The 19,612-nt window shown below is 45.3% G+C and overlaps 3 protein-coding genes across 5 annotated transcripts; all 3 read right to left on the bottom strand.

Annotated features, from left to right (window-relative positions):
- Window positions 1-227: 227 nt before the first annotated feature.
- On the bottom strand, window positions 228-5,173 carry hprt1l (hypoxanthine phosphoribosyltransferase 1, like). 3 transcript variants are annotated; one of them, XM_060060185.1, is made up of 9 exons: window positions 4,859-5,140; window positions 4,510-4,616; window positions 3,951-4,134; window positions 3,659-3,724; window positions 3,535-3,552; window positions 3,322-3,404; window positions 1,417-1,463; window positions 1,011-1,087; window positions 228-670 (listed from the first exon to the last, which is right to left on the bottom strand). In XM_060060185.1, exons 1-9 carry the CDS (start codon window positions 4,874-4,876, stop codon window positions 623-625), a joined length of 648 nt encoding a protein of 215 aa, XP_059916168.1. In that variant the 5' UTR covers window positions 4,877-5,140; the 3' UTR covers window positions 228-622. The 3 variants fall into 3 exon arrangements, with proteins under 3 accessions (XP_059916168.1, XP_059916169.1, XP_059916171.1); XM_060060186.1 differs by lacking the exons at window positions 228-670; window positions 1,011-1,087 and adding an exon at window positions 1,114-1,329 and having other exon boundaries at window positions 4,859-5,172; XM_060060188.1 differs by lacking the exons at window positions 228-670; window positions 1,011-1,087; window positions 1,417-1,463 and adding an exon at window positions 1,523-1,696 and having other exon boundaries at window positions 4,859-5,173.
- Window positions 5,174-5,737: 564 nt separating this feature from the next.
- On the bottom strand, window positions 5,738-11,023 carry psmd7 (proteasome 26S subunit, non-ATPase 7). Its single transcript, XM_060060182.1, has 8 exons — window positions 10,844-11,023; window positions 10,377-10,468; window positions 10,087-10,179; window positions 9,774-9,871; window positions 9,522-9,602; window positions 9,066-9,157; window positions 6,786-6,984; window positions 5,738-6,385 (listed from the first exon to the last, which is right to left on the bottom strand). The coding sequence occupies exons 1-8, from the start codon at window positions 10,915-10,917 to the stop codon at window positions 6,122-6,124; spliced, it is 993 nt and encodes a 330-aa protein (XP_059916165.1). The 5' UTR covers window positions 10,918-11,023; the 3' UTR covers window positions 5,738-6,121.
- A 451-nt stretch (window positions 11,024-11,474) lies between these two features.
- On the bottom strand, window positions 11,475-19,606 carry zcchc14 (zinc finger, CCHC domain containing 14). The gene is made up of 4 exons (XM_060060181.1): window positions 18,223-19,606; window positions 16,954-17,109; window positions 14,648-16,000; window positions 11,475-14,046 (listed from the first exon to the last, which is right to left on the bottom strand). The coding sequence occupies exons 1-4, from the start codon at window positions 18,689-18,691 to the stop codon at window positions 13,991-13,993; spliced, it is 2,034 nt and encodes a 677-aa protein (XP_059916164.1). The 5' UTR covers window positions 18,692-19,606; the 3' UTR covers window positions 11,475-13,990.
- Between the last annotated feature and the right edge of the window lie 6 nt (window positions 19,607-19,612).

The following is a 19,612-nucleotide window of genomic DNA, read 5'->3' as shown; positions in this document are numbered from 1 at the left end:
CACGCACACGCAAAAAGTTTCGTATACAAGTATTTTTTAACAATAAATACTTATCTATGACAATAAGCGCATTTTCAGTTTAAAATAAATGACTACAAAAGCCTACGTCTGCACATCCAATAAGTTAGAAAAACCAGCCACAATCGTTTATCTGCCTAAGCTTGAACCCGGGAGCTCCCAACTCGCACAGAGAGAGAACTCACATATATTGAAATGATGGACAGTGCTTAGGATTTAAGATTTGTATTTCTGCAAGCAGGTCCTTGATCATACAAGTACAATATTTAACAGTACATTCTGTGTCAGCCTTATGGGAGTAAATCAGAAATTTCAACCGGAACACATTTGCATTTCAACCATTGTTTATAGTTACAGGTATCACCATCCAGAAACATAAATCCAAGAAAAAAATATTTTTTGTTTACAATCTCTATAAAGTAAAAAAAAATATCCTGACAGACATCACATAAATAACAAAACAAAAAAAAGACACAGGATATTTATAATGTACATATCGTATTTCTATTAAAAAAGGAAAAGTAACATTTTGGATAGATCCGTCAGTAAGTCAACAGAGCGTCCTGAGGTGTAACTGGTGATTCCGAGCCCGACCACTTTCTACTCAGACCTTGTACTTCTCCTTGGCTTCCTCTGTCAGCACGCAGATGTGCTGTGACACAACAAGAAAACACGTTGGAAACATCAGAGTGGAAGCGGATACAGAATACGGCGTACACTAGACAGCGTCGAGGCCCATGTTACCACGAATGCAATTTATTAGTGATAAAATGACCCGGTGAATGCACACTGCACACATTCTTATATGACTGTCTAGGTATAGTGGGCCTATTTGATCACAAAACAGCAAAGAAAGTGTGTTTTTTACGCAATGACTCATCTCTGGTCGTGATAGCTTTATGGAAATTAGATGTAAATACATGAACACTAAATACATATTGCCTCTCCCACTCCATTATATTACTGAACGCCCATTACTTCAGCACACTCACATTTAGATCTCTGAAGTATTCGTTGTAGTCCAGCGCATAGCCCACCAGAAACTCATCGGGAACCTCAAAGCCAGTGTCTGAAAAACACACCATCAGTTATACAATATTTGAGAGAAGCATGTCATTCAGGAGTCCTGTGACAAATTTACATGGCAAGACAACCTTAGAGAGATTATGGGCTTTCCCGCTAAAAGCATTACCTAACTGCATGGATTAAGTGAATGTCCTAGGCATGTGGCACTCAAGCTTCAAATGTATACATTTCCACATCGCATTAAATAAAATGGATGACGACACATGTGATGAATAGTCCGGAGAGCTGTATGCAGGATAGTATGAGGAGTAAACTGGTGATCCAAAGAATATTGTTGAAGACTTGAGATCAGAGTCAATGACAGCTACTCACAGTCTGGCCTGTACCCACAACTCCTTGGGGTCCTCTTCACCAGAAGGCTTTGTTTGTAGAGCAGGCAGAGACCAAAAAAAAAAGCAAATAAAAAGGTTTAGGTAAAAAGAAACCATTGTAATTCTTGGTTCAATGAAATTAACCAAGTACGACACGTTTTTGTCGTGCTATGAATTTTTCCCCTTCTAACTTATGTCAGTTAAACAATTGGCGTTGACAACAGAGACCTTCCAGTTCTGTCCAAAAATAGATTTTTTTTGCAGAAATCAAGATGTAGAACCTGTAAAAAACAAACGCACTACTCAAGTATGCATCTTTGAAGGTCTATTGTTCACTAGACAGACAGCACTTGTGAGTATACATGCGTCTCATGGCAGAGACTAGGGACTGATAATATATAGTTGTGTTGCTACAATTACTCTCCTTTATTCAGTAACATATTGAAGGTTTGTTTGATTTACCAATATATTTATATAATTTATTCAACTATATATATTTATAGCATAGCTACAAAAAAATCTGGGCCAGATTTAAATCTTTTTCCTTTACTTGTAGTGCTTCCTCGATGTTTAGGAGTTTAGAGTTGCTAAGTCACACACAACTCATATGTCACGCCTCTGCCTAAGAATTAGGCAATGTATGGGAGTCAAAGGAGCTTCGATTTCAATCAGAATCAATCTTATATTAAGTTTCTAGTTAACTGGTGTAAAGTATGGCTTATAGCAGGAGCAAAAAGCAGCATGAGAAACTTTGATGACAGTGTTTGAGCAACTGTGTTTTCATATCTTGGGTGCTACCCTCTAGTCTGTTTCAGTCCATTATATTTCAAATGAGAAAAACCCTGCCAGAAAAATGTCATGGAGATTCCGGTTTAAATCCAAACTATTATGTTGACTCCAACACAACATGAGTACAGGCGTGCCACATGAGTCGGCCACTTAGCCACTCTATAAACGTACAGACACTAGCAGACCCGACCTGGCTCTAGCTGCCCTTTTGCCTTGACGGAGCTTACTGCATACCCAGTGCCTTCAGCTGCAAAAACACCTTGATGACATCAAATAGACGGGGTAAACCCAAGATTAATATGGCTGAATTTGAGAGGTGGAGAGAAATGAAGAACTGCCCAAGCTCATTTGGCAGGAAGACTCCTAGGCTAGGCCGACCTGTTGCTATTGGCTTAAGCTGGCGAGCCAGACCTGTTGCTATTGGCCTAGGCTGACGATCCAGACCTGTTGCTATTGGCTTAGGCTGACGATCCAGACCTGGGGTGTGGGGGAGGGGCATGGAGGGGGGGCTTAAGGGAGGGCAGGGATGTTTTTGATTGGAAGCTTTCTAAAGCCATGGCTTACTGTCTGGTTAGGGTTAGAGTTATTGTCTGGTTTCTGTAAATTGCCAACCCTAGCTTTAAAACAAAAAGGAGTTTGCAATGTTGTCGTTCTATTCTGCAGAGTAAATGCTGGCATCAATTAGAGGGGCAGATCTAACACATTATCACTTTAAGCAGTAAGCAATTCGTTAAGCAGGCCTATGTGAGGTGCTAAAGAGGAATTGTTCATTTGAACGTCTAAAATAAACCCGAAAGGAAAACATGCAATGCAGACACCGGTATAGCAGAACAAGAGGACCCAAGAAGAAGGTGTTCCGGACCAACCCATAACAAGAACACAAGTGTCGTCCAATGTCAACCGATCCCTCTGGAGGTTCTAGGGGAATAGCATCCACCTCCACACTTTAGTTAATGGCATGACAGATTAACTGGTAAGCACCTCCCTCCCTCTTGTTGCCGGTCTAAATACAGCCCTTAAGTGGAGGGAGTCCATTAGCTAAGAGCCCCCCCCCATCTACAGAAACGGATCCACTGGAGATCTATGCTTCCACTCCCCGGCACGTCGCGGCTCTCACCTCACAACTTTAACCATTTTAGGATTGCATTCTTCTAGAAGGGCCAACAGCGTCTTCATCGTCCTCCCTGTTTCCACGATGTCCTACAGGAACACGTGCACAGGACAGACAGAAGAGTGCAGGGCGGCTACGAATGCCGTGTTCATTCTTTGTGCTTGCATTCGCGTTTCACCAAATGCTAGAAATGCTCATAAAATGTACTGTAGGTCTTACCTCAACTATCAAAACGTTCTGTGGAAACAACGAGAGATAAGGTTATTCAGAGAGACACATGCTATAGTAATGTAGATGTTTTTGTGTATAATAAATCTGCTACTATTAAGACATGTCTAGACACCTTCCCCGTGAGGCTGGACAGCTCATCCCCACCGATCACTTTGACGCTGTTGGTAGATTCATCATTCTGAGGAGGCGAACCACAGAAGTGTACAGGAAACATGACTTCATCATTATCGAATAGAATCCCTCAACCTAATCAATACGATCCATTCACTTAACAAAATGTATCGAGGTTATTTCACATTGTCATCAGGTATTTTACAATCAGTTAAATTACTGCGTTTCTCCGAGTTTCCAATCACATCAAACCGAGCCTTGTTTAGAAATTAAAAAAAGCAGTGCGTGCTTACGCAGTAGCTCTTCAATCTAATGAAGTCCACCGTCAGCGGGACTGATTTATCACAGTTCTGATTCAGCACTTGGATGAAGTCCAGCAGGTCTGCAAAGAACTTGTAGCCCCCTTTGAGAACGCAGAGTGCCACTATGTGATGCCCGCCCATGTCTCTGATGATGTCCCGGGCCAGGCGCTCGGTTCTGGGGGAGGAGAAAGAGGGGCATGCAGTCAACATGAAAGGTAATAAATATGAGACACAACCCTTGCCATGACAATGTACATATTCTGTAACGCAAAGCAGCCCATGTTTTTTTTTTGTTGCAAATTTGCTGTTTGCCAAACTCCGCCTCCGTGGTGCGCATAGACAAGACATTTGTTTAACAAATGCCATGTTTGACTTGGCCGATATGTAAACCCAATGGTGGGAACTGAAATGTTGAGAAAATCGACCATATAAACTAGTCCCGGCAAATTACACTATTTAATTACATACATCGAGCATTTTACAGTGTTCCATAATCATTCAGACAAGATGTTTCTTAAATGGTGAATATCTTGGTCTTTAGCGGTTTCACCTGTCCTTTATTAGCCCATGGGGGATGATGACCCTCTCCAAATCGTTTTCATAATGTTTAGGGACACAGAAAAGCTCCAGCTCGTGGCCCTTTTCATCATCAGCGATCTGCAAGACAGGTTGGATGCCTTCAGCTGCATGAGCTGAGAAAACACAAATGAAGCAAGCGTCCCTCTCCCAAGAAACACCGACTAGGATTGGAAGCAAAGCGACTACATATTATGCATAGCTAACGGCGTGAATGTTCCATCGACCCGTTTAAACGTTAGAGGATTCCGATAAGGCAGTGCCGTTTTATTAGAGAATCGTTAGCGAACATACGACCAGTTGACAACCAGAGTCATCCTTACCTGTAGAAAGGAAGCCATGTTATCGTTCACCCTTGTAGTCACAGCGGTATCCAAACTGCCATAATCTAGGGAAAAGAGCGTTTGTTTACTTGACGCGCTCTTCCGGACCGACGTTATGTGATTAGTACGTACGATGCGCTCTCTCTGCAGAGATTTAACCCTTACGTCAAAATCCCCTTTACCGACTGGGCAATCTCATTTCGCCTTCGCTAATTTAAACGCCAATACCGTAACCATTTATTAGATACGCATCTCGGTTTATGCTGTAATACACTGCAATTTAAATGTGAGAATTTGTCGCAATGTTTTTTTGTTCCTATTGCTTAAGCAGTTTTCTTTTGAATCTGGCAATGGACGGGTCCCGTTTCTAATTTAGTCCTCTTGACAACCGTGACCTCAAACTGTATGGAAAGCCCGTCAACATAAAATAACACATATGCCTATGGAATAAATACATTATATGAATCATGAAATAAATAAATCCAGCATTTTATAGATAAAGATTTACATAAAAATGTAAATGATTCAATAGTTGAATAATTTGTAATTTCAGTCATTTTAGTCCCCGTTCATATCAAAGATGGTATTAAAGAGCTGGAAAATATATATACATATATTTTAAAATAAAAACGTTATTTCATCTATGCCAATATTTTTTGGGATATTTTACCCTCATTAAGGACTTTCTTTATTGACTTAACTGGCCTTCCATGAACCGACACCGTTGTAGCCGACACTGTGCGTCGATGCACATGAACGGGCCACGTATTGATCCGTTTAAACCAAGGCAGGGACCGACCTCGACCCACATAATCAATAACATTAACTCTTGAGTAAAACATTAAAGTGAAAAAAAACATGCATAGAAGACCAAAACAATTGTAACTGGAAACAAAAAACTTTAATAGGTTGGATTTATTTAGCGATACAGAGAAGAAAAAAAAAAGCCATCTTACAAAAACAAAAACAAAAAAGAGGTGCTTTACATCAGCGAGAGCCGACTATGAAAACCGAATGGACGTGATTCCATAGCAAAAGACACCAGACCCTCGCAGCCCATCTTCTTCACACAATAACAGTCCTGTGAGCGCAGTTCGTGACCTCGAGGCAGAATCTCAAATGACACCGTTCCTCATATAGAGTGCTACTTCTATTTCCAGAGCCACATGTACAGACGCAGACACGGCCCAGGAAGCGGAGTAGAGCACCGTGCACGAGGAGAGCGGACGGTTTGAGATGCGGCCATAGAAAACGACAAACCAATCATTTTTTCCTCTTGTCGTCTTTGCTGGTGGTGTCCCCCTTCTCCTTGTCGTCCTTCTTCTCCTTGTCGTCCTTCTTCTCCTTGTCGTCCTTCTTCTCCTTCTTGCCCTCCTCCTTCTCCTGGCCCTCCTTCCTCTCGGCGTCGCGGTTGGAGATCTTGTTGTTGATCAGGTTGTGCAGAGCCACCACCGAGCGGATGAGGGAGGCCAGGTAGACCACCAGCATCTGGTCGTTGGTCTTCAGGTAGAAGGCCTTGGTGAACTCCTGCACGAGACAGATCAGGACGTTGAATGACTGGTGTATTGTAGGCTGGATGGCTGGGGACAGCCATAGACCACGAGAAACTAAATAATAAACGTGTTTTTGAATATTATTACATTTATTACTTTTATTTTTTTCCATTATTTAAACCGGCCCCATGTCCATTGGTACTGCTGATTCTTACTCCATTAATCATGATCCGACTCAAATTCTCCAGGATAAAACATGGCAATAATGAGTCAATCCATCCAGGGAATGTGATAAAGTCATAACTGTAGCTCAACCCCGAGCAGTGTTGAAACAGGGGGATCGTATCATCTTTATTTCATAAAGATGCAACTATTTGGATGTTGACAAAGCAAAACAATTTGAACTGTCATGGCGAACACCAACAGCATCTTACCAGCAGGTTAACGTCTGGAAGGAGGTTGAAGACGTCTTGTAGGTGGTAGATGATGGGATGGTTGATGGGCAGCTTTCCAGCCACCACTCTCTCCAGGTAAGACCGGATGTCCAGCAGCTTGGAGTTCAGTCCCTTCAGGCCATGCACCTGGTTGGTGATGCGCTGGGACAGAGTGCCCACAGTGGTGTCCTTGATGTCCCTGTGGAGAGATCAGGAGGATGAGGAGGCGGTCTCCTCCACCGCTGGCAGAAGCAGCGTTGAGGTTGACACTAGAGGAAGCCCTCGCAGTGTAACAGGAGGTGCGTTTCCGTCCCCCTGATTTTATGCGAACTTTGAAGCATCGAATCAGTAAACGGTGATGGAAACACCAAAATTTGCATGAAAATTCTGAAATTCGCAAAAAGGTTTATCCGCTCGCTTGAGGTGGTTTTTGAAAATGCGAAAAAGAGTAAATTCACAAAATGGGAGATGGAAACACACTTTTCGAAACAGCTGTGACGTAGCGAACTTTGAACACACAGGGCCGACAGTCTTTCCGATTTCCGCATAACGACCGGCCATAGCAACCCTGCCGACATCAACGTGTAACGTCATCACCCTATTCCGCTCCAACCACTTGATGGAAACGCACCTAATTCGAATCACTTTTTTGCGAACTTTCTAAAGATTTGCATCACCTTTTAGATGGAAACGCAGCTCGTGTGGATGTTCACAAGTGGGGGTGGAGAGTTCTGCAGACCAATGGCCATTTATATGCAGGATTTTTCCTGCAAACCCGATTGTCCAAGCATTTATTGCTGCAGTTCGGTTGTCTCACCAGCAGGTGCCGCTAGACGATCATTATATTAGATCTCCAATGGCTGGGGCAGATTTGATTAACTTCAGCAGTCATAACTAGACTGAAGGTATCGAAGAAAACCTCATCTAAGATAGCAAAAGATGAGATGTTTTGTGAACAATCTCATAGATTTTTTTGGCCCCAATTAATTATAACCATTGTAGTTGGAATTTATTATCAGGCCTAAAAAACTTTTTGTTTGGTTCCGGTTTCCGACCGAGTCAATTTATGTGCGACCCAAATTATTTTGAGCTTTATAAAAAGAAAAATGCAAACTATAATTACGTTTTTGTACAGCACCTCTTCATTCTGTACAAGGATGAGCGAATGTTCTCATTTTTAAATGAAAACAACCTACCTATCATTCGCTGCCGCTGGAAAAAATAAAATAAATAAATAAAATAAATTTCCTACCTACCCATGACCTCAACTGACAACCAACAGGAACCAAACTTTTTTAGGCCTCAGCAACACATCCACAACTATTCAATGATGGCAACTATAAGATGATGAAAACAGCTGCACCACGAAATGATCAATGATCATTTATCAGCGTTAGAGACTTTGCTATTGGGGTCCAAAAAGTTCAAGTTTCCACGTTAAAACACCATACATAATTGCCATCTTAAAATCCACTCAAGAAACCAATGTCATTCTACTCGCTAGAAACAAGGGTGTACGTCGCTGTAGCTTCACTGTGCGAAGCAGCTGGCCCAGCGCACACCACTTCATATCTGGACGAGGGACTGGGACATTGAAGATGGAGATGCATCCTCATTAATTAATGTTAATTAATGTTTCATCAGGTACCTGCTGTACAGCATGCTGTGCCTTTAGTGAGCAGTAGAAAAACACCAGAGCGTGAAAAGTGTGGCACAAAGCAGCAGTGTGTGAGTCGGTGTTCACAGCGTGTGCGTCTGTGTTCACAGCGTGTGCGTCTGTGTTCACAGCGTATGCGTCTGTGTTCACAGCGTGTGTGCGTCTGTGTTCACAGCGTGTGTGCGTCGGTGTTCACAGCGTGTGCGTCTGTGTTCACAGCGTGTGTGCGTCGGTGTTCACAGCGTGTGCGTCTGTGTTCACAGTGTGTGCGTCTGTGTTCACAGCGTGTGCGTCTGTGTTCACAGCGTGTGCGTCTGTGTTCACAGCGTGTGTGCGTCGGTGTTCACAGCGTGTGCGTCTGTGTTCACAGCGTGTGCGTCTGTGTTCACAGCGTGTGCGTCTGTGTTCACAGCGTGTGCGTCTGTGTTCACAGCGTGTGCGTCTGTGTTCACAGCGTCTGCGTCTGTGTTCACAGCGTGTGCGTCTGTGTTCACAGCGTCTGCGTCTGTGTTCACAGCGTGTGTGCGTCTGTGTTCACAGCGTGTGCGTCGGTGTTCACAGCGTGTGCGTCTGTGTTCACAGCGTGTGCGTCTGTGTTCACAGCGTGTAGGGGGTATGCGTACCTGAGCAGGTGCTCGACGCCCACCTCCTCCGCCTCCTCAGCTCCGATCTCGCTCGTGACGTGCTCGAACGTCTTGGATGTTGGGGTCCCGTCCTGAAAAGGTGACACAACATCGACATGAAACACATGGAATAAAATGATTCATTCTCTCAGCAAATAGATATGGGCAGGGTGATCAAATTATGAATTACAATTTCAATGTCTTAACATGTTTAGTCCAGGACTCGAGTTAAATTCCCCTCAGACAATGAAGAGTAAACTGACAACAGGAAGGACAGGGATTGCTGCCGTTCCCAGACTGACAGTAACGACAAAAATAACTACCAGGGTTAAAAATGGTTCCATCTCAAATTTGAAAAGCACCAAATATATTAGTCCAGAGTTCATGGAAATTGGTCAAGTCTATATAAGTTAGGTCAGTGCCTGCATGGGGAACTAAATCAGATGGGTCACCTACATCATGGATCTCTTCCACAGAGATGTAGGCCTCCGTGGGAAGCCCCAGGTCTTTTGGCTTCACATCGATGATCACCAATACCTGTTCAGGGGAACAAAATGAGCTATGCATTCATCAGGAGAAAGCGGTTTAATAAAATCATAGAATCTGGGTCACCTCCTTGAGGAACTTATTAAAAGAGGGAAAACGTTAATAACCATGACAGCCCTACACACACACACACACAAACATAATGGACAAAAATAAACCCACCGAGTTTGTGCAGTACTGCTTGACGAGTTCATTTATGGCAATGTCATTCTTATGGAGCTTCGGCCCAGTATGGTACCATCCAACTATTCTTTCTCGGGCTGTAAAAAGGGACAGAAGACCATTAAGTAAAGGCAAGCAATTAATATAGCCCAGAATGGGGAGTCTTGATAGATGTACATTGCAAAGAAAGTCATACAGAGATACATAGAAACATGTAAAATATAAGAAATTGGGAGTACATAAACAAACTTAAAGTATATTAGTAGAGCCCATCTAAATACAAGATAATTCTGAAACTTAAAAATTGACCTACCATTCACTTTTTTAAACATGCCATACATGTTCTCCAAGTAGTCATGGTCCAAGAACCAGACAGAATCATCCTTGTCATCCTCGTCAAATGGAACTGTCCAAAACAAACACAGATAAGACCAGAGCATTAAGGTTATGAAGTTCGGAATATGTTTCATGTCTGTATTTTAGAATACTTGTGTGTATTGTCACCTGTCAGTCTGGTGTACAACCGACATTTGGCCATAAAACTAAAATACTGTGGTGCGCAAATTGTACGCATCTTAGTGCTGCTGTCACAATCACACTTACCTGCAAAACTGTTTGACACATCAAGAATCTTCTTATGCCAGGATCCAAGCAGAACTCCAACCACTCGCTTCTGATTGCCAACCTTCCCTATTCTGTTAACATACACAAGACACAGATAAGACGAGTTTTAGAGTTACTGTGAACCATTTGAGAATTAACCACCACTGAGAGTATTACGAGCCATAAACAAAATAATTTGGATGTTGTCCTTATTGGGGATCAAATCGCTTGTTGTCATTGTTATTGATTTAAATTGGCCTTACAGTTGTTACGATAGCCATACATTGTTTGTGTCCAACTCGTCCAAGCTAAACGCGTAGCTCGCTAACAGCTAGCCCGTCTCTGTGTGAGTCAATGCGGTTCTGACTCAGCACGGCTAGCCGTAGCATAGCATGTAACTCGGCATGAACGTGAGCCGAGTCGAACGTCAAAATGAGTTGGTAATCAGTATAGTGACACAGACATACCTGTTGAAGTGGTCCACCACGCTGAGCAAGACCAAGGGATGGACAACAACATTTTCTACCGCTAAGTCCGGCATTTTGCAGTCACGGAAATCAGTCCACTACCGCTACTGACAATGAAGTCTATCAGCTACAACGGCCGAGCCTCACTTCCGCTGACGCGCTCTAGTTTCCGTTTCTCATGGCAACGGAGGAACGCTGCGGCAACAGCGTCGCAAAGTGGGAAAAGTTAAGTGTTCCGGGAGAACAAATATTTTACTTTAAACAATCAATGGATTCCCACCTCTATTGCAATGCTGCACTAAATGTTTGAACTTCAAGATGACTAGGATTTGTTAATGTCTGAATTCAGCAAAAGGGTCTGACTTAAGACCTCAGTCATCCCTGATCAGGTCTCTCATGCAGCTATCACTGCCCCCTTTGGTCGGAGGATGTATTGTATTTTATTTCAGAAGTCACAGGCTTATTATAAATATATGAAGACTATGTATACTGTCATGCATAATAAACATTCAAATCAATTCATATTAGTAACTTGTTGAGGGTGCAAAAACATACAATAATAATCTTAGCTCAGAGAATTCAAACATTCAAGACTAGTGAAGGTTCCCTTCCATTACCACGCACACACACACACGTTGTCAAAGCAATTTTTATTTATATCAAAAGCTGGAATACATTAAAATATTCATCTGTTGGAAAATATAACACCAGTTGTTGTCATTGCCCCGCAGCGATCAATATACATCTATTAAAAAAATACTGTACACAACTGCAGTGCCAACGAAAACATGATTTGGGTTTTTCCAAAAATTCAGACAAGCAGAGATTCTGGTCTGCAGACTTGGTTTATATGGTTAGATTTCCCTTAGGTTCAGACGTTATTAGCCAAAACGTAAACTTGCTTATTATAGTGCCCCCATCTGAATTTGTTTTCTCAATCATTTCCCATCAACACTGCTGGTGAAGAACAATCCTAAAAACATGGTGAAAGCAACAGTAGCTTTTAGATGCAGCATAATGAATAAAACATTTTAGACAATCTTATTTCTTCTGGACTCTTTAGACTTTGGAACAGAAAAAAACAGAAAATCCCAAGAAATTACAAATTATTTTGTAATTTTAATGTGAACATGACATGCAATTAGTTCCACAGAGTTGAAACCTGTTGTTTTAAATATACTCTCCCTATGTACAGCGCCCTCCAGGGGCGCATGATGGCATCTGCAGGACCAGCTGTCCTTGTGTCGGAAAGTTGTCGGGCCCTGCCGGACAACTTATGTATTGCAAAACACTTATACACACACACACACACACACACACACACACACACACACACACACACACACACACACACACACACACACACACACACACACACACACACACACACACACACACACACACACACAGGAAAATGTGCTTTTTAACAATGCAATCAGAGTTGTTTGCTTGAGATAATCAACCACCAACACATTGAACCATTGTAAAAGTTAGTCAATAACCTGATACCAAAAGTTAACATACCCATTTCAGATACTGATATACCCTTGACATAAAATAAGTATGTCAAGGGTAATGTATAGTACGCCGGTCATTATCGGGAAAATAAGCCCCGACAGGGAAAACGACGCGCAGCGGAGGTGTCTTGCTTCGCCCTGAAGGGGGTAATTTTCGATAAAGACCGGCGACGTTCTATACATTATCCCGCTTATTACACGGCTACTTGCCAAAAACGAAAAAATAACTTCCCATGGTGTGTCTTTTTACAATTTATTTGTTACCAGCATTCGTAGTGTTTATCAGCAGAGAAATAGTCCGCCAAAGACGTTGACGTCGCTTAGCAACCGAAGACGCTGGGGTTGACAAGTTACCGGACTACTTGCGGAGTGATACCAAAGATGTCATTAGAGGCAGAAAATCCTTTGTTTTCCTTGACAGCGGTCAATTATACTTAGCAACGGTGAATTATCAAATATAATTCACCGCCGGAAGTTGTGAAGGGCCCATACAAGTGAACGGAGCGTTCCACGGCGTTGAGAAGACCCATGTAATAAACACAAATAATCTGGGCTGTGATGACAAAGGATGCACAAATTGTACTACTCAAGCTATAAAAAAGAAAAATGTAATACATTGAGGTGACCAATGGCAACATGTTCTAATAACTTGTAAATCCTGTTACGGAAAGTAAAAGAAAAATGCATATTAAAATATCCTAGGTTTTTAACTGCCTACCTTATAAAGACAAATGCATTTGATTTCTGAATAAATCTTTAGTTTTTTCTTCATATTTGTATGTTCTAATCTATATTGCTTTGGTTCCATTCAAGACTAACAAGGTATGAACTATCCTTGTCAATATCTTCAATACGCATGTACATATATTTTTAATTCTTGAAAAGTCAGCAAATGCAAAATGAAACATTGCTTTGTTTCTGTATAACCCAAGATCTTAATAGTTCCAGTTTAAAATTGCATGTCAATGTGCGATCAAATAATAATAATATTATAAATAGAATTGGCTTTCCCAAATTAGCATTTTACAAATTATCTTAAAAAATGTATGATTTACTGTTATATAACAAATGACATCCATAACAAAAATCGCCCTAAATGAGTTGTTGCTGATGCAGCAGGTACAGACCATAATATTTGGTAGGGCAGAACAGTGCAGACCTCAGCTCTCCAGAGCTCTCTCTACTGTATTCTCTACTGTATTATCTACTGTATTCTCTACTGTATTCTCTACTATATTCTCTACTGTATTCACGCTTCTGGGCAGAACTGAGCCCAGGAGCAGCTTGTAGTGTGAGTTGTGATGAAGGAGGGACAGAGAAAACAGAGTAAAGCTCTTCCTCACACCATATGAGATCAGTTCCCGCCTGACTCTTTCAGCATGGTTACAAATATACAAGGAGTTGATTGGACGACAGGTGTGCTGAGCTACCTGCCCCCATTCCGATCCCGAGGTGATCCGTGATGTCATGTCTCTACGATACGGAGGTGATGAAGAAGGTTTGGAATGGATAGTTAAAGTGGGTCAAGTACATTCCCATGAAATTCCCATTCTATCCAACAGTCTCTAGAAGTTTATGCCAACTTCCCCCCACACTTTGGCTGCAGGGTTGGGGAAGAGGGGGGACTGTGTCATTCCCCAGATTCCTGAATGTCAGGGCGGGGGATGTACTTGAGTCGAAATGTCCCTGTAGATCAGAGCAGACACAACAAAAAGGATTCATGAATTAAAGCACCCTCCTTGTATTGCCAGTGTCAAACCTTTACCATGGTTAATGATCCCTCCAAAATCCAATGTTCGGAAATCAGACTAGACATAGGTCGAACATTGTCCAATAGAAACTGAAGGATTGGGTTTGTTGTGTATACTTACTTTGAAGTCTGAATTAACATTTCTTCTAAAATTGTATCGAAGAATATGACAAAAATAATATTATTTAAAATAAAAGGTAAGCAACAGTGTTTTACTATTCAAACGGTATCCTGACGTCCAACAACAACCTAGTCATTTGAAGCAAAATGGAAGCCAATAAACATTCCCAGAATTTGAATCTCACAACACAGCTACGGAGCCCATTGACGATCCTGTTGTCCATAACTTGGACAATAAACCATGACTATAACTAGATTCAGACTATAACGAGAGAGATCTGTTGCCAATGTTATGCCAACGATAGACTGCATATCAGTTTGCAAAATGCCTTTTCTGAGGACTGTACTGATCTTCTCCTTTTAGTGAATACGACCGGGCCCTAACCTGACCCCCAACCCCCCCCCCCCACCACTCACCTTGCTGGGCGTCCATGGGGGGCTGTCTGCAGTCCTCGGCCCGGTGCCCGCCGACCCCGCAGTTGTAGCACGACAGGCCGCCTGGCGGCCGCTTGGGAACACCGTTCCTCTGCGTCTCCGGCGCCGCGTGCCCCCCGCAGCCGTGCTGCGGCGGGGGGGGCGGGTGCAGGTCATGTGACAGGAGGCCGTGGCGGTACAGGGCCTGCGGCGCCACCAGCGGGTAGGTGAAGGGTCCCCCGCCGGGGGCGCAGCCGGGGGACGGCGAGGAGGAGGAGGAGGAGGGCGAGGGCGAGGGGAGCAGCGGGCTGAAGTGCAGCACGGGGCCCAGGGCGAACAGCGAGGGTCCCGGCCCCCCCGCCGCCGCCGCCGGGAAGGGCCGCAGGTAGCCCGCCGCCGCGTAGCCCGGCAGCGCCCCGAACGCGCCGCAGCCGCCGCCGTGGCAACCGCACGCGCTGCAGGGGCACGCCGACGGGGGGTGGTGGCCCCCCCCGTTGTTGGCCCCCCCGGGGGGGGGGCCGTCCAGCGAGGAGGAGCAGGAGGAGGAGGAGGAGGAGGAGGAGGAGGAGGAGGGAGGGGAGGGGGAGGGGCTGGCCGTGACGGCGGGGGCGGAGCAGTAGCTGCCCGGCGCTGGGTTGATCCCGGTCGCCATGGGAACGTAGCCGGCGCCCCCCCCTCCTCCTCCTCCTCCTCTTCCTCCCCCTCCGGGGGAGGAAGAGGAGGAGGAGGAGTAGGGGGCGAAGCAGGAGGAGGAGAAGACGGAGGAGAAGGAGGCGGCGCCGGCCGGGTAGGAGTAGTAGGCGGCCGGGGCGGGGGCGGAGGAGAGGTGGAAGTGGACGGGGGGGCCGTGGGACGCGTGCTGCAGGCTGCAGGCGGCGGGGGCGGGGGCGAGGGCGGAGCTAGTGTCCATCATCAGCCCCACGGCCCCGCCCCCCATCAGGCCGCGACACCCGCCCGGGTCCTGGAGCGCGTCCAGCCGCAGGCCCCCCGGGCCGGGACCCCCGCCCGGACCCGGGGGGGCCAGGCCTGCCTTGGTCCTGTCGTCGGGGCCCATGGGGAGGGGGCGGAGCTTGCGCGGCGAGGTGAGGGCCAGCAGCGGGTGGTGGGGGTACCCGGGGTGGGGGGGGTGCAGGGGGCCCAGGCTGAAGACCGGGTGGCACGGGGAGGAGGAGGAGGAGGAGGAGGAGGAGGAGGAGGAGGAGGAGGAGGAGGAGGAGGGGGGTGCGGCCGACGGAGGGGGCGCTGGGAGAGGGGGGGGCGGCTCGGTCTGGACGGGGAGGACCTGGGCGGTGGGACGTCCCGCGCTGGAGCCCAGCAGCAGCAGGCAGGCCCGCTCCTTCTCCGGCACCCCCAGCGCTGGTGGATCACAGCAGTGGTTACTGATCCGTTATGAGGAGGGCGGGGTTATACACAACATGTACAGAGAGATTTACACTCACAATTACATTTAGGGCATCCAGCAGACGCTTTTATCCAAAGCGTCTTGCGATAAGTACATTGGTCGTAGGAAGTGAAACAATATATCGCTGTCGGTACAGTAAAGATGTTCAGAGAACCAATCGCTAGGCTAACCCGTCCCGGTATACAGCAGTGATAGCAGCTACTGATAGACGCACACTTTGTTGATCCCCAGGGGAAAGTCAAGGTCGCAGTAGCTTGACCACATCACACACAACATAAACAAGATCGAAGACCCACATGGATAATATGGACCATAAAATAAAAGGTGCTCTTGGAGAATGTGTGGCATGATGGTAGTGCACATAAGTACGCATGCACCTTATATACAGTATCGGGTTCTTTCAAACACCAAACTAACTTCTTTCAGAAAGTAATGTATACATTATGACACGACAATTCCATGCTTTTCTAATTATTTTTGTCTAAAAAACTGATCTGATGATGACACCCCCAAACATCTTTGATGTTCGTGAGCATACATAGGACCCGTCTGGAATCAATCGACTCAATGTCATATATCTGTTATGATGGCTCGTGACTTATTGTTGTCACGCGCCAGAGACACACACACACACACACACACACACACACACACACACACACACACACACACACACACACACACACACACACACACACACACACACACACACACACACACATAAGAAGGCTGCTCTCTAGGCCTTTCAATTCAAACATGCCACACTAAATTCCCACACCAGACAAAAATAGAAACCACACACACACACACACACACACACACACACACACACACTACTGTTATGAAGGTTTTCCCGTCCCCCCCCATCCCCATGACTCTTTGACGGCGGTTGGACACAAAGACTTACGTCTATGAACGTCCTTGGTCCTGTCGAAAGCTGTGCTCCGGCGCAACGGGGACCGGGGGGAGCCCAGCGAGCTGGAGTACCCAGAGGAGGAGCTCCCGTCTCTGGGTACGGGGATCCCCTGGTGGTGGGCGCCGGCTTCCACCTCCAACCTCAGCTCTGCATCAGAGATTAAAGGAGCAGTAGGTCAGACTGAACAGCTACTATTAAGGCCCAATCCCATTTCTACCCCTTACCCCTTCCCCTTACCCCCTCAAGACAAGGGGGAGGGGTAGAAATGGGATTGGGCCTAAAGATTAAGGTGCAGTAGGTCAGACTGAACAGCTACTATTAAGGATTAAAGGTGCAGTAGGTAAGACTGAACAGCTACTATTTTAAAGGTGCAGTAGGTAAGACTGAACAGCTACTATTAAGGATTAAAGGTGCAGTAGGTAAGACTGAACAGCTACTATTAAAGATTAAAGGTGCAGTAGGCAAGACTGAACAGCTACTATTACAGATTAAAGCTGCAGTAGGCAAGACTGAACAGCTACTATTACAGATTAAAGGTGCAGTAGGCAAGACTGAACAGCTACAATTAAGGATTAAAGGTGCAGTAGGTAAGACTGAACAGCTACTATTTGACTGACATTCCATAGCCATCCATCAGTGAAAGGGAGGTTAATGCGTTGTGGGAACATCTGTTTCGAATTCGCCGCGCCTGCCTGTTTGTGGCCAATATAGATTTACGACAGCTCAGGGCTCATTTCTGGCATTTCTGGGCATCTAGTCCCTGATTGGTTCAGGGAATCCATCTAGCATGTTAATCCCAGATGTGTGAAATGCAATACTTCTCAACGGTGGAGAACATTGACATGGAGCGGGCACACGTTTCTTGAGTGTTTTGGATTCAAAATATTGCTCTCTTCCGCTGTTTTCTTCTCTCTCTCTTATCTCGAATCATAGCCACAGCACCTTTAAGTCACGGTGTCCCACATTCATAAGAACAGGTGAGATGGGTATATTTTTTTTATAATATAATAATAATACATTTAATTTAGAGGCGCCTTTCAAGACACCCAAGGTCACCTTACAGAGCATATAGTCATCATAAATCGTTTAAAAAAACAAGACATTGTGAAAAAAATAAATAAAATAAAATAAACATAATAAATAAAAAATGTCCAACAGTGGAAGGCTAGTGGGTCTTGGAAAGCGAGCGCATTGAGACTGGCTGAGACCCAGGGAGTGTGTATAATAGTCTGATCACACATAATAAGAAGACGCTTTTACCTCCGGTGGATGCGGGATGTAAGGAGAGCCTCATGTGGCTGGAGGGCGTTACCATAGCGATGCCACCACAGGAGCCCGGGAACTGGGGGGCACCATATCGCTTCTCTAGCTTCATCTCCCGGCTACACACACACACAACCACACGCACACACGCACACACACACACACACACACACACACACACACACACACACACACACACACACACACACACACACACAACCACACGCGCACACGCACACACACACACACGCACACGCGCACACACGCACACACACACACACACACACACACACACACACACACACACACACACACACACACACAACCACACGCGCACACGCACACACACACACACACACACACACACACACACACACACACACACACACACACACACAAGCAGAAAATAACACAAGTAATAAGCAAACAAACGCAGATACTTATAACGGGTAATGAATAAATTCATTTTAAGTGACCCTCAGTGGAGCCTTTCCCCAGAGATGTCACTGTCAGACAAACATAGCTGTCATTCATAATATTAACACTAACAACGGGTCTGTCATTCAGGGTACCGGGACCCGGGGAGCAGACTGCTGCATCTTCACTAGTTCACGCTTCTGCCTGCGCACGATCCTAGCTCCTAATTCAGGAGAAACACTGCAGGAGGCTGACGTGTTTCAGGGTATTCCATCGGTCGTCAGCTGCCGGTGTCCTTGACGGCCAGCAGAGGGAGCCACCCGCACGCGCCCGCTGCCCTCTGCGCATGCTTTGTTCTCATGATGCAAGGCTGGAGGAAAAGCCAACCCTGACATATTCCTCCACAGGGAAAACCGCAGCTCAAAAGTTTCCATTTCCCTGACTGTGGCACACACACACACACACGTGTATATAATCACAAACCCACAGCAAGGCACGCACACACAAACACACAAACTACACTGAACAGAGTACACACAACTTTTCCCTCTCATTCATGGTGTCATTAATGCCTGTGTGTGTGTGTGTGTGTGTGTGTGTGTGTGTGTGTGTGTGTGTGTGTGTGTGTGTGTGTGTGTGTGTGTGTGTGTGTGTGTGTGTGTGTGTGTGTGTGTGTGTGCGCATGTGTGTTTTCCTTTTGTTCCTTTGTGTGCATGCCCGTGTCCATGCATGGTTACATGTTTTCCTCTCAGGTGTTCTCCGGGATACGTCTTATCTCCCGCTATGCGGTGAGTAACAGTTAACCATTGACACCATCGGCGTTCAAAAAAAACCCACCGGACTGCTTATCATTACCTTGATCGACCTGTAAATCAGTACCAGGAAACACATCCGCTGGCCTGAAGCAAGCCTAAAGACTCTGACCACCGCCAAAAGAAACAAGCTTGTAATGTACATTTAGAGCATTAGA

The sequence above is a fragment of the Gadus macrocephalus genome, chromosome 9, assembly GCF_031168955.1.
Source record: "Gadus macrocephalus chromosome 9, ASM3116895v1".
Lineage (NCBI taxonomy): Eukaryota > Metazoa > Chordata > Actinopteri > Gadiformes > Gadidae > Gadus > Gadus macrocephalus.
This window is presented reverse-complemented; position numbering and strand designations above follow the sequence as displayed.